The sequence below is a fragment of the Aulonocara sp. 'chitande type north' Nkhata Bay genome, linkage group LG14 (assembly GCF_057382095.1).
Source record: "Aulonocara sp. 'chitande type north' Nkhata Bay isolate Kocher_YH1m ecotype deep benthic linkage group LG14, A_spYH_male_GT1.1, whole genome shotgun sequence".
Classification (NCBI taxonomy): Eukaryota; Metazoa; Chordata; class Actinopteri; order Cichliformes; family Cichlidae; genus Aulonocara; species Aulonocara sp. 'chitande type north' Nkhata Bay.
Window position 1 is genome coordinate 39,315,414 of NC_141357.1, and position 14,365 is coordinate 39,329,778.

Below are 14,365 nucleotides of genomic sequence, written 5' to 3' on the forward strand. Positions count from 1 at the left end.
TTTTGCACCGTTGGTTCTTCTTGGATCTCGTGGAAGCGTCCTTCTGTTTCTTCATAACCAGTTTGGGGTCCACAGAGGGGGCGGAGCCTCCACTCACCCCTACTCACCAGTTTTCCTGAGTTTGCTGCTTTTGCATCTCCTGGATGAGTTTCTTTGGTCTGAATCTTTCTCGTTGTGCCTCTCCTTATCTCTGCCTCACAGCAGGCCTGCACATTCTCACAGTTATTTTGGATCACATTGTGGTCGTCCAGCTCCGCCCCTCACCTGGGACTCACTGTAACAGCTCTATTCTTTAGTAACAAGAAACATGTAGTACAGGAAACTGTGACTCTGGTGGGATTCAAACCTGCAGCCTTTGAATCACTTCCTCCACACATTGGCTTAACTCATCCCGTTGGGAGTGAGTCGTTCCCGTTCTGATGGATGGAAATTTTTCTGTGGCGTCCCAGCAGCAGCGAACGCATCACACAACAGCGTGGCGAGCGGTGGCAGCAGTGAGTCCGAAACGTAGCGTGTGTTTGAGGAAAGCTTCAGACTGAGAGGTTTATCACTTCTGTCAGTGTGAATAGCGACACTGAGCAGGAGGCGTGTCTCTCTCAGTGATGTCATATAAACACAAAGTCCACAGAAAAATGTAGACGCTCAGTAATATGGAGCGTTCTCCTTCTGAGGCCTGCAGACTCATTACAGAGCAGTGTGCTGTTTATAACAGATGCACCAGTTCAACCCACAACCTTTGAACAACTTCCTGTTGATGCATACATGCAACATATATGGGAGTCGAACCCACAACCTCTGCCTGCCTGCCTCGTGCTCCACAGAGCCACACGGGCGCTCTGGCAGTGAGTCAGCCTGTTTCAGGTAACGTCTGTCTCCTGCTGTGAGTCCACACCTGTGGACGTGTAACATGATCTGATGAAGCCGCTGTCACAGCGTGAAGAACGAAACGACGAGACTGTGAACGTGCAGACGACACGATTTTATATGTCACTGGTTTCATCTGGAGATCCTGAGAAACGTCTTTTCAAATATTATGTGGTTGTAAAGTCCACAGTGCGCTCCACAGGGACACACACAGCTGTGGGCGTCTTTCACAGACAGAAAACACCAACCCTGGAGTGTCTGTGCCCCACGCCCACGCTGAGCTGTGGGTACTTTTCTCACAGCAGGAGGCACTTGGAGTCACACGTGTTGGCTCTGCACTCAGGGATCTGTAAAGAGCAGCCGGCGGGACTCGAACCCACAAACACGTCGGCTGGATCACAGATTAGTGACGATTTCACTCTCGTATCCAACCATGGAGGACACTCGGGTCCACTGGCACGCGGCTGGGTTTAATTCATCACTGCTGTCTGTGTGTGTTTTGATTCAGCTTCTACAACAAACTCCAAGCAACAGGAACGGGATTCAGAGCTGAAGAACTGGCAAGAAGCCACATGCGCTGACCTTTGACCCCGCTGTGTGTAACGCTGCAATGCGCTGTGGGAGCTGAAGCCGTTTCCAGCGCTCAGTGGGAGTGAGACGGCCGGACAGAGGAACCGGATCCTGTTTGACGCCTGTTTAATTTAATGGAGCTGATGTTTGTGGACACACACACACGTGCTGTAAGTGTGAGTGTGTGTGTGGTGATGACGTGTGTCTGAAAGCGGATGCACCTGGAAATACCTGGGTAGGTGTTGATGAGGCTGGCGTGCACACACACACACAGCAGTGTGTGCTGAGTGCTGCAGGTACTGACAGACGTGTGCGTGTTTGTCGTGCTGTGCGAGCTCCACCTTTGTCTGTCTGTTGTTAGAATTGCATTAAAAAGGCTCCACCAGCACAAACACGGCCCACAGCTCCAGCTCAGGTGAAGCACCATCCAGCTGTCAATCAAAGAGGCCACGCCCCTAACCATAACCAAAGCAGTTTGTGTAGCAGACGGTAAACGTCTATGGGGACTGACTCCCTGATGGAGCCCCCAGTGGACGTTAGAGGAACTGCAGGGTTAGGTTTTATTTATTTTCAGTCCCAGAAACTGCTGATGGCACAAAATCGTTCCTGTGGGCACAGACAGGTGAGAATGACGATGTGAGCGGTGTGCTCTGTTCATGATGGCTTTTTGATTCCACAAGAATAAACGTACCCGGGAAACGAACGTCAGCCAATGTAATGTCCTCTAAAGTGATGGAAACGTACGTGTGTGTGAGAACCACAGTGCTGGAGCTGCTCCATCACACCGTGTCCTGCGTCTTCTCTCAGGTTCACTGAGTGAGCAGCGTTGTTGCTTCAGACTCTCCAATCATGGTGTTCAGGTCCTGCACACTGGGACCCGCCCCACGTCTTTCACTTTCCTTCCTGCACACCTCTCAGTTTCACCCAAAGACAATACAGCGAGTTATTACACAAAAGGGGTAAAGGGCTTATTCAAGACAGTTCATAAACTCTGGAGGGACTCAAACTTTGAACACTTGTGTTGAAGCAGAAGCCCAGCGTGCTGTCCGCTGCAGCACAGAGCCACGTGCAGCTCTGGGCTGTGTAAGATTTGCAGTCAGGTTTGTGTCTTTGGTGTGGAAGAGTTCTGGCTTCTTGTCAGCTCCAGTTACAAACCTGCACATTAATGCTCAACAACGTCCTGAGTAAAAACATCAAATGTGAAAAATATGAAATATTTGTTGAAGTTGGTCTCGTGAATATTTGTTGCTCCAGTCAGCACAGCTTACACATGAACGTGCTTCAGTAGGAGGAAGGTTTCAAGTTACTCGAGAGGCTTCAGAGGGGCGCGGCGCCCGGGGTGAGATCAGGGCTCCAAATGATCTTCGTTCGCTCCAAAAATCCTCACCTGCTTTACAAACGATGAAACGTCGTGTTGAGCTGCACAGACGCAGTGACTGCACAAACACCTCACTGAGCTCTGCGCGTCATATTTCAGTTTTTAATGAACCATTTCATTGTGTTTGTCTTTACTGTGATGATGAACCTGATCAGAGTGAGCTGCAAACCCCTGAGTTCTGAATTTGAAGCAAACGGTTTAAACTCAGATCAGCTGTAGGTTGGAAGGCGGGCTCTCGTCCTCGCTGTCGGTGGCTGAGCGACTGTTTCCACTCGAGGAGAAACTTTCTTCTGCTTTCGTCCGACGAACGATGAAAGTTCCTCTTTAGATTTTAGGACATGAAGCAGAACCTGCAGGTGTTTCTGACACAGTGAAAGAGTTTCGACCAGCAACCTGCAGCAGACCTGCAGCAGACCTGCAGCAGGCCTGCTCGCCATCTGGCTTCCATTACAGACACCCCGACCCCCGTCTCCCCCCTCTCCCCCATGTACCCCCTCCCCTCTGACCCACATCTCCCAGTTTTCCTGCAGACAGCTGCAGAAACACTTGTTTACGTACAACGCTTTAATTGGGTCAATCTGTGTTACTGTATCAATGACTGTGTAGGAGGCCGTTATCCTCCAGTGGACACACACACACACACACACACACACACACACACAGGCTTTGGAGAAGAGACCTCATTCTTGTCGTTCAGCCAAACATTACATATGTCCTCACTGTTTTCACACAAAGGGAGAGTGAAACTTTTATTTGGACCCCTCCTCCCCCTCCTCCTCCTCGTCTTCTTCTTCTCCTCTCTTGTGTGAGCAGCTTGTATGAAGCTCGTATCTCTTCGTGCCGCTGCTGTCATGACATGAAGACACGTCGCACTGGGATGTGGTTTGTGTTGATCGAGGAGGCTAACTGGGATTTTTGGTGTGTTTCTCCAGGTTTCTGCTTCCTGTGACACTATCACACCATGCCTGAGGGGTCACGGCGTGGCAGCCAGAGATCGCCCAGTAACACAGGTAAGGTCTATCCAGCTCTGACAAAGCTACTTTACGACACCTTCATCAGCACTCAGATGAGCCGGTGAAAAATGTAGAGAGAGGTTTTTCTCCAGGAGCCGGTGGAAACCAAAAACAGAGCTAAAAGAGGGAAAATAACACTGTCTCCAGACACGTGAAATATCTCATTTTGGTGAAGGAGCAGATAGCAGATACTGTTGTGTGGTATTTGTGGTGCGTCCCAACAGTTGGCTCTTTTAGATGTGGCTGAGGTGAGTCATCCAAACTGATGCTGAGGCCAAATATGTCCCAATAACACTCTTTGGCCAGTACTGCATCAGGTGTAATTCCAACAATAAAGACGGACTCTGACGGGACTCAAACCCACAAACTTTGAATTGCTTTTTCTTCACGAGACGTCCGATGCACTGTCCGTTGCGCCACAGAGCCTGGCGTGCAGCTGGTACAGTGAGAGTAAGTGAGCATGCTCAGAAAGCCTCAGAGACGCACCATCATAAAGAACAGCTGAGCTGAAAAGTTTGATTTTGGAAACTTCGTGCAGTAATTATTTGCAGAGTGGGCGTGACGTTCCCCTTCTCGTGAGAGGAGCTCTGGACTGTGGGACAACAGCTGTGTTGGTGCTGTAAAGGTTGGGAGGCCTTCAGGAGAGTTTCAGTGATTGTTGGTTCAAGTCCTATCATAGTCGATGCTCAAAGGTAGCTTTCACTTCCGCATGTGTCTCTTTGTTTGAGCGACTAACGAAAGTTTTTAGTGTCAATATTTGTTTAGTCAATATTTTTGTATATTTGTTTGTAACGCGTGTTCGCCTTGTGTCAGACTGGAGACCCGTCCAGGGTGTACCTCGCACGATGATAGCCGGGGTAGCACCCCCACACCTGTGACCCATTGTTTGGGCATGTAGCTTTAGTGGTTTGGCTGGTGCCAGAAGCAGTGGCTAATGCTAGCTAGCTAGCTTGGTTAGCAATGCATTGAGACAGAGACCTGCTAATCAGAGCTCAGTAACATCCAAGTAAAACCCTTGAACTTCACTAAAACTGGAGCTCCGCCTTCCTGCATGGGCTGTTACAGTAACCTGATAGCAGCCATGTTATTGGTCAGGGGCATCAGTCAGAGAGGCCACGCCCCTAATAATGCAAACTTTATGCCATAATACAGTTTAAACAGGTGAGTTATAAAGAAGAAACTATCCACAGAGAACAAACAGTTTGTGTATCAGGCTGTAAACATGTTCATTTCTGCTGTACAGTGTTAGTCTATGGGACTGACTCTCTGCTGCCTCTGCTGGACGTCAGAGGAACTGCAGTTTCTAGGACTTCTATGTTGGCTTCATACTTTTAACCCTGGAGGTTGATGCTTGCTTAATACTAGAAGGTTCTTTTAACCTGATAAACACGACCACAGTCACATTAGACAGTGGGTAACACACCGCCCTTGTGTGGGGTTGATTCTCACCTGAGTCAGCTTCCATCGCTGCTTTTTAAACAGTCTGAGTACTGAGCAGATGTGAGTCTGAGTTAAACTAATTTCACATTTTAAATATTCGGTTGTTTGGTGCGTTTGAGTTTCCTGTGACGCTGCTGAGCGTCACTTTCACTGCCTCGTTTCACTGTTTGGAGCCTCAGCTCAGATTTCTCCCTCAGCTGTGACTTCCTGTAACCAAACCAGAGAGGCCCAGCAGAACGGACTACACACACACACACACACACACACACACACACACACACACACACACACACACACACAGAGTAATGATGTGTAATTACACACAGCCACCATGCTGTTTAGTTGCTCTGCTGGTATATTGGCTTCCATAGTTAGCGCTCGCGCACAAACACACACAGAAACATACCAGAGCACGGCTTCATTTAAAAAACACTGCAATTACCACACACACACACACACACACACACACACACACACACACACACACACACACACACACACACACACACCAATACACTGTGTGAAGGAAGTTGTATGGTTTGTGGTGATAAACTGTAACTCTGAACAATGTTTCTGCGCTCACACACACACACTTCATAAAGGGTCACACAGATCTGTTGATTGTAACCACAGAAAGGCGTGAGGCAGAAAATAGCGAGAACGCCCAAGATAAGGCTGCAGAACAAGGAGCCGGCGAGGAGGAGAAAGGGAGGCGTGCACCAGGAAGGAGGAAAGGAAGAAATGAGGGAGCGAGGGGAGAGAGAGGGGATTTTTTTAAAATCTGAAGTTGTGTTCTTGGCTGCGATTGGCTGCTTTTTGAAGCCTCCCTGCTGATAAAAACGTTGTGAAATAAATAAGTAAGAGGGAAGAATCCAGGCTGGAAACAAAGGCAGCGGTTAGAGCACAGACATGCAGATGTTAGAGCAGAGGCAAACATCTGTCAGAGCTTCATAAAGCACTGTGTGAAAGCTTCTCCTTAATAAATGATCGATGTTTCGCTGTGGCGTGCTCCGCGTAAAAGTCACTTTCATACCTGAAAACACAAAATGTTTTTCAGCTGAGGGTGAAGCTCCTGAAAAAGGTGGAGCGCTGCTCCGAGCGGCACAGACACGGTCTGCAGCGTGCACTCCCACCCTCACCTGTGGGTGGAGACTGATCGCACACCTGGAACATGAATAAAGCACCTGTAGAAATAGCGTAGTGTGTTTGTTGCTCATCAGATTTAATCAGAGGAACGTGAGATGATTTTTAGTCCACGGCGAGTTTAAACCAGCACGCAGTTTGAGGGCTGCAGACGTGAATGTAAACTCGAGGAAACTGAAACGTGTGTGTGTGTTTCCAGCATTTGGCTTGGTGCCGTCAGGGGGTCAAAGGTCATGATCTGAGAAGCCTCACTTCCTGTCTTTGTCTCTGTCAACATGTCTCTTTAGCACTTTCACACGCACAGTTCAGGCTCGTTGTCTCCACTCTCTCGTGTCGGGGCGAGACCTTCTGCGTCCTCGGCGTCCTCCTCGGCGACGCTGCTCAATGATGCGTCAGATGTACATGACAAAGAACACGGCGAGTCCTCTGAATGTATTTTAACTCCTCGTCATGCTGCACATACGATTTCACTTCCTTCTCTTGATGCTCCACGTTTTCAGCGTGTCAGGCGAGTGGAGCCGAGCACGGGGCCGCCTCAGTCCACCTTACTGAGTCTGGTTCCTCGGGCTGTCTCTGCGTGGTGGACGCTGTGCTTCATGTGTGGCTGCGGCGATGCGTTCGGTGCTGACGGTTTCCAGACGTGCTCCCGAGCACACGCAGAGATCTCAGCACAGGATCGGCTGTTGTTAACGCTGAGCTGCCAGAGCGCCGGGAGAACGCGGCGCTCCGATGTAATGGCCGTACGATTGCACAATAACTGCGCCGAAGCTTTAATCACTTTAAATGCTTCGATTTTTATCGCGGTGGAGTCTGATTGCTCCAAATCGATTCTGCGGCGGGACGCTCGGCACGAATATCAAAGTAGAGAGCGTTTGCATCCACTGTGTCAAAGCAGGACTTTGTGTTTGTTACGGCGGCTCTGGAGCCGTAAACTGAGATCCTCTTCAACGATCTTAGGCCCTCGTTGGGTGTTTCCCCGCTGAGGGTCCAGCTCCAGTGCTTTCTTTGAGCTCAAAGTTAAATTCCAACTATTCAAACATCTGGCTTTACGTTACATTCCTCGTATTTAACCCTTCAGAGTTTGGTCACAGCCGTCTTCGTGTTTCTTCTTATCCTCAGAGTTAATAGCTGTGGGGGGTTAAATAAGTGGGCGGGGCTGCTCGGGAGAAGGCGGGCCCAGCTTCAGTTTCCAACATCATGAGTGACAGTTGTTGAGGACTGACAGGAAGCTGAGCGTAGCCTCTCAGGTCAGACTTCCTGCCAGAAACTTTGCAGATAAAAAGTCACGTGAGACGAGGCGACATCGGCGGGGAGGGGTCAAAGAAAGGTTTGACGGACATTTGACGACATCTCAGCGCAGAGCACGTAAAGAGGAAACGAGCGCCTGAGAAGACCACATCAAAAACAGCAGACAGGAAGTTGAGTACTATCATTATTATTATTGTCAGTGGGATTATTTGTTTTGTTATTGGATACAAAAATAACTCAAAATGTTCTTTCAAAATAAATAAATACATTTCAAACCCCCTGAAGGGCATAGAGCAATTCCTTTGTCATAATGATAATTATGTTATATCCTGGAGCGCCTGAACGTCTCAGTGAATATATTTATTGTTTTACTGTTTGTCAGAAAAACATCCACAGGAAGTTTGGTTGCCTAGGAAACCGTACAGCCCGTCCACATGTCAGTCAGCGGTGTCCTGCATTCTCATTGGTCATTGCTGCAATCACAGGAGTTTTACTGAGGACCCGCCCACCAGAAACGCTTCCTGTTCAACATGTGGGCATGACTGCAGACGCTTCAGCCTCTCGTTGCTCTGATTCCTGCGTCGGCTGTTTAGGTTTGATTCCAGGACGTGTTCGATCCTCTGACGGTGTAACTCGCTCCGTCACTATTTAAGCTCCGCTGTTTCTCCCTGCTCGAACATTATTGGCTGAAATAAAGCGTGCCGTGTCCCTCACGCAGGCTGTTTGACCTGATATTTGAAGGTGGCTTCACGGTGAGATTCCGACTCCCGCCCAGTGGTTGAGGACACCTGGGAGGACGGCTCGGCGGGAACGCTCCCGCCTCCGGCGCCGCCGGCTCCACATGCTGCGGTCGAAGCAGAAACCTGTGGCGTCACAGTCGAACTCTTAATGACAGCGAGGAGCTGCTCTCTTATTACTGTAATCACACCCTGGAATCCACGCCGCCTCACAGATTTACAGCATGTGTTTAAAGGGAAATTCCACCTTAAAAATGGTGAAACGCTCTCTGCCTTCAGGCTCAGCTGTGTTTGAGTGCAATGACTGACGCGTCCACGCACTTTGTCTCCTGTAACCAGGTTTCTCTGCCATTTTTCCTGCGTCCACAGTAAAATTCTGATTTTTGTCTTATTCGCCATGAAGGTTGTTTCTACCGTTTTATGGAACCGTTAGACACAGAATCACTGTCAGCTCAGGACATGTGGCTGTTTTTAATGCTCAGTGTCAGTTAGCTTCACAGCACGTCTGAAGAAACGCAACATGTTCAAGGACCAAAGGAAATTAACAATATGCATTAAATTCAATTTCAATTCAATTACATTCAATGTGGTGTAGCTCCGTAACAGCTAGCTGCACGTGTTCAATGATTGACGCTCTCAAGTCCAGTCAAGTATTTTTTTTTGTCCAGCAGGGGGCGCCTCTGGTGTTTGCAGTGAGCTCATTCCTGAATCCAGCGCTAAGTTTATAAATGCACATTAACTTACGTCCCAGAGGGAGAAAGCAGGACGGGCAGTGACGTCACATCGGCCAACGCCTTCACACCAAATATTTAGTAACCCGAACCCTGACAGTATCTTTAAAAAGAAAGCGTGGATGTGGTTTGCTGGTTGGGTGTTTAATATAATTTAACAGCTAGCTCTGAATGAATGAGCCGACGGGGTTTTGCTGTGAGACAGCTCGCGCTTTATTTGTGTTAGCGAGCTAGCTTTAGGTAACATTAGCCCGAAGAAAAGCAGCTCCGGGTCGGCTCTTTAAACCAAGTAATCTCTCTGAATGTCGACATTTTACTCTGACAGTCAGCTTCCTGTTTGGTCAGATGGGCCTCATTAGACAAAAGTAGGTTTTTGGGTAACGGCAGCTATGCTGCTAAAGTTTTAATGAAAATATGTTTCACACAGCACCAGCTGGCTGTGACGACAAACTGACCACAACTACAGACACTTCCTGTGTCAGTTTATAAGGACACAACATTACATCAGGTAGTTACACACATCTATTTACACTTTTACAGGTATGTGTGTGTGTGTGTGTGTGTGTGTGTGTGTTTGAGATAATCTGAAAGCGCTGCACCTGACTTCAAATGCAGGATGTGGTTTGGCAAATGCTCGTGTCATTTTCTCTCTCTCTTACACACACACACACACACACACACACACACACACACACACACACACACACACACACACACACACACACACACACACACACACACAGCCAATAACAGGAAATCAGGAAATCAGATGTGTTGAGAAGCAGTTTTGTTCAGTCGGTGTTCAACGGTGAGCTGTGTCATTAAATCAGTGATCTGAACAGAGAAACATGTGGACTGCCTGACGCACACACACAGACACACACTGCAAACTCAAAGTAAGTCGCTCTACGTCTCTGATGGCTTTTGTTCTGCTGTTTGACTGAGCTGTGTTTCTCTGATGTTTAATGACGGGCTGTGAGGAGCACGAAGGTGATCCTGTGCGATGTTCTTCATTGTAGCTCAGGATGAGCTGGAAATGCAGTTTATCATCTCAGTACTTTTACCTCTAAATACTAAAAGTATTTGAGAATATCTGCAGGAAAATATGAAGTAAAAGCTGTGAGTGCAGGGAATCGGTCCGATGGTTATCTTTCCCACACATCAGCATAAAACAGTGCACGTGCAGCCTCTTCGTGCCTGATCCAGTCACAGGTGTGTGCAGCTGGCCTTTACCTTTACTTGTTCTAAAGAGCTCAGTGAGTTTGGGAGCGGTGCTGTAACAGGATGCTGCGACACGGCGTCCCGCCTCGATGTTCCACCATCAACTCGCAGTGTGTTGCAAAGTGGAAGTGTTCAAAAACCACAGCGAGTCAACCAGACCTTCGACCAGCTTCGATCTGTCCTACAGATTAAATCTGCTGCTTATTCAGGTTCCAGCTGCACCTTATATGCTCGTACCGAGGTTTGGAGGCGTGTCAGTAATGGCAGATAAAAGTCCCATTTTTGAGACCACCAAAGTCCCAGGTAGGAGGATGAAGGTGTGACGGGACAGCAGTCACATGTTGTCGGACACTTGGGCAAACGAGCATTCTCCATCCAGTTGGCGAGAGGTTGCTGACAGCTGGTATTAGGCCTGTGATCGTTCACTGAACGCTTGTTAAAGTCTTTGCTGCTGCTGCTTGGCGACTTGTTGCTCGCAGTTTGCAGACTAGTCAGCGTCTTCCATGCAAACCATGAGCAACCTGCTAGCAACCGAGGCAATCACGACAACGCTGTGCACGCTCTGTGACCTGTTTCACGACTGTCCTCAGCCTGCTGGCAGACCGTATGAGCTTTAGGAAGAGTCAGGTGTAGGATAACAATTCCCACCCAGTTTTCTGTTGGTGGGTGGGACAAAGCTGAGCCTGATAGAGTTTAATGTGAGGCTGACACTCATCCTCAGCGAGCTTTGCTTCCTTCCTCATAACACTACGTTTCGACAGATAATAACGTGAGTGTAATTCTTGGAGCATCAGCCACATGCACGTGAGGTCAGCTGCTTACGACGCTGCTGCCAGAGGCGTTCCTGTAAGAACCTGCAGTTACGAAACTCTGTAATATCAGCTGGAAAGTGGAAAAATGTTCTCATCTAACGGCGTACGGAAAGTCCTCCCGCCGGGACGTCTGGAATTTAAACGCTAATGGACTTTAATTACTTCTCCATCTCAGCGTCTCGCTGCCGGGCTCGGTTCAGGTGTGGTTCAGGTTTGCAGTCTGAAGCGAAGGATCAGAGGTTTTTAAAAGCGGCGCTCGCCGTCGCAGAGATGTTGCCATGTTTGGTGGCATTTCAGAGAAATGCAGAGAAGAAAACGAACAGACTCAGTAATTAACTCTGAAACCACAAACTGGCAGGGAGCGTTTGCTAAACGTTTCAGGGAAACAAAAGAAATGAAAAACTTTGTGAACTTTGAGTTTGCAGCACATCGTGTGCTTCTGACGGCTTTTCTCACACTTCACACGTGTGTTTGTGGCACATCTCGTTCGGCGGGTTTGCCTTAAAGTAACATCTTAACTTTCTCTGGTGCTGTTTTATGACTTTGGAGGGGGGGCAGCCCCTCGTTAGACCTCTCAGTGATGTAGGGACCAGAGACTGAGGAGCATCAGGGAAGTCCAGCATTGAGCTGGAGAACATACTCAGTCCAGGCCGGGGCCGTCTCAGACTCTGTTTGGTCCGACGATGTGACCTTTTAACCCAGAGAACAGTTTAACCCTGAGCCTCCTCCCTCCTCTGCGCTGTGCTATCAGCTTATCCACAGCATGTAGCCAGCCGGCCACCAGCTCGCACATCATTACACGCCAATCAGTCCAGCTTCAGTAAGCCTCCACACATCGCTGCTGTTTAGCTTCATGTCTTTGTTGTGCAGAGTTGACTTTTTTAGAAATCCTTCAGTGAGACGGAGTGATGCCACCATCATCCTTATCTTATGATGGTATGTCACCTGCGGCGCTCTCAGTGGAGCCTCGGTGTTCTTGTGACTTTAGGAACCGAGGAGGCCCCAGGTGTTTATCAGCAGTCTGGGTTTCGCGCTCTGTGACAGGGCTGAACTTTAACAGGAAATAAAGCTTGAAGCTGGTGGAGTCACGGTAAAGATGGCTGCTCCTTTAACATGTGAGAAAGTCTTTCATGAAAAGGAAGAATGTACAAAAAGAGGAAGAGTGTGTCGGTAGAGACGATCCGCTCTGCTGCGCACACACTTCCTGTTTACTCTGAAAGTCACACGGCAGGTTTACACTGATCAGGAAGTCACCGTGGCAACCGCTGGAAGTGTTTCTGAGGGATCACCTGTTGGACGGGCAGGTAAGGCGCTGCTTTGGGTTTTGAAGGAGGGAGGAGTTTATGATGGACACTGGTGTGGCCGCAGGTGTTGGGACATGGAAGAACCGAGCAGATGGTTTTTATCTTCCACTGTGGAGAACAACACACCCACTGATGTTAGTGTGAAGGCAGCTCATCAGCATCGGTCCTTCCTCTAAACCAGAACGAGGAAACGAGCCTCGTTTTCATCGAGGATTCAGCCTGATTGATTGATTTCTGATGATAAATCACTCAACTGTGAACTAGCAGCGGAGACGACTGGACGGCTGTGGCTGAAGCCACCGCCCAGCTGTGGCCCAGCTGTGGCCCAGCTGTGGCCCAGCTGTGGCCCGGCTGAGCAGGGTAAACCACAGGTCCACCTTACATGGGCCAAAGGTCTAGAGGCTACATCTTGACACCACCTCATGATTCTTTACCAGCTGACCCACAAAAAACACAACATAACTGAGGTGTAAAAGTGGGCGTGGCTTAACCATATACACCCGCCCAGCTTTGCTGAATCATCCTTTCAGCTGTCAAACGTTGTCACGACCTCATACAGCACACTTTGGTCTTCAGTGGACCATGAAGCTCTCCTACGTTTAATCTCTCAGATGTACTAATATGAGAAGAAGTGAAATTCCAACAGTACGTCTCAGTTTGTCCACATGATAAAGAAACGCTGCTGCACGACTCTCCGAGCTGAAAGAAACAAAAGAAACGTGTAAAATTACAGAAAAGCTTCGTGTTACTGTGGACACACTGTAAAAAATGGTGTTGTTGTAAACTGTGAAAGACCTTTTCTGTCATTTAACTGTTGATCTATTATTTCATTACTTTGCTTTGTGAATGGGCGGGGTCTATATCAAAAGCTGTCACACAGGCTGTAACCGGCCAGTTCTGGGCCCCAGGCCTTATGTTTGACTTTGGATGTTGTGCGCTCACAGTCAGCTGTTCTAGTGTGTGGTGAGTTCACTGACCCACTTCTGCACAGACAAAGCGTCACTGTCATATGTTCTGCTGCCGAGCCCACCTCATCACACGCATGAGGAAACGTGCGTGTTCCACTGGTTTCTGTTTGGGTGTTTTAGCTAAAAATACAGCCTGTAAATAAAAGATGTCTCGTTTTATGGCCACAGTATCAGGTTTTTGGAGCCAGAAGGGAGAACTGGAGTGTTATAAGCTAAACTTGGTTAGCAGACAGCTAGCAGCTACACAAATAGGCACAGTCAAATAGGCCACGCCCCGAAAAGTGCAAACTTTAAGCCATAACTTATAAAAACACCGTGACTGTTGGAGCCTCTGGTGGACGTTAGAGGAACTGCAGCTTGTTCAACTTCCGTATTGGCTTCTTTTTTAAACTCTGTGTTTAAAACGAGCTCGTGGACTAATTTGTGCATTTTTCTCTCTTCTTTCCAGCTGCCAAACGTCCCTCCTCAGTCTCATCTCTGAGTGGGATTGTGGGTAGGATGATGTCATCCGGAGAGCGAGGAGCGTCGTCCTCCTGCACCTCCGTCAACACCGTCTGCTCGGACGGAGAGCGTCCCGCCTCCCTCTCCCTCTCCTCCTCTGCCTCGTCAGTCTCCCTGCAGGACTCCTCCCACTCCTCCTCATCCTCTTCATCCTCTTCACTTCCTTACGGCGCAGTGCCGACATACAACGCCTCATCGTCGTCCTCCACGCCAAAAAGAAATGGCTCAGACATCAGTCTGGACCTCACTCCCCTCACACCTCATGGAGGCGGAGGAGGAGCATCTGGAGGAGGAGGGGCGTGTGTCGCCAAGGTGACAGGAGGAGGCGGCCACCCCAGTAATGTTGCTAGTCCGGTGGGGGTGGCAGTGGCGGCGGCGGTGGCCACGCCCAGACAGCTTTCACGGCTGGACCGAGTGGTCCTGGAGATCGTGGAG

General features: G+C 48.9%; 1 protein-coding gene across 1 annotated transcript in view; it reads left to right on the plus strand.

Moving 5' to 3' along the window:
* plekhg2 (pleckstrin homology domain containing, family G (with RhoGef domain) member 2) overlaps window positions 1-14,365 on the plus strand; it is a 73,353-nt gene that overhangs the window by 17,882 nt on the left and 41,106 nt on the right. Inside the window, exons 3-4 of the mRNA XM_086262542.1 lie at window positions 3,745-3,822; window positions 13,878-14,365. The exon at window positions 13,878-14,365 is cut by the window's right edge and continues 42 nt beyond it. Of these exons, the coding sequence (XP_086118668.1) occupies window positions 3,774-3,822; window positions 13,878-14,365 (537 nt within the window). The 5' untranslated portion in view covers window positions 3,745-3,773. The remainder of the gene's footprint in view (window positions 1-3,744; window positions 3,823-13,877) is intronic.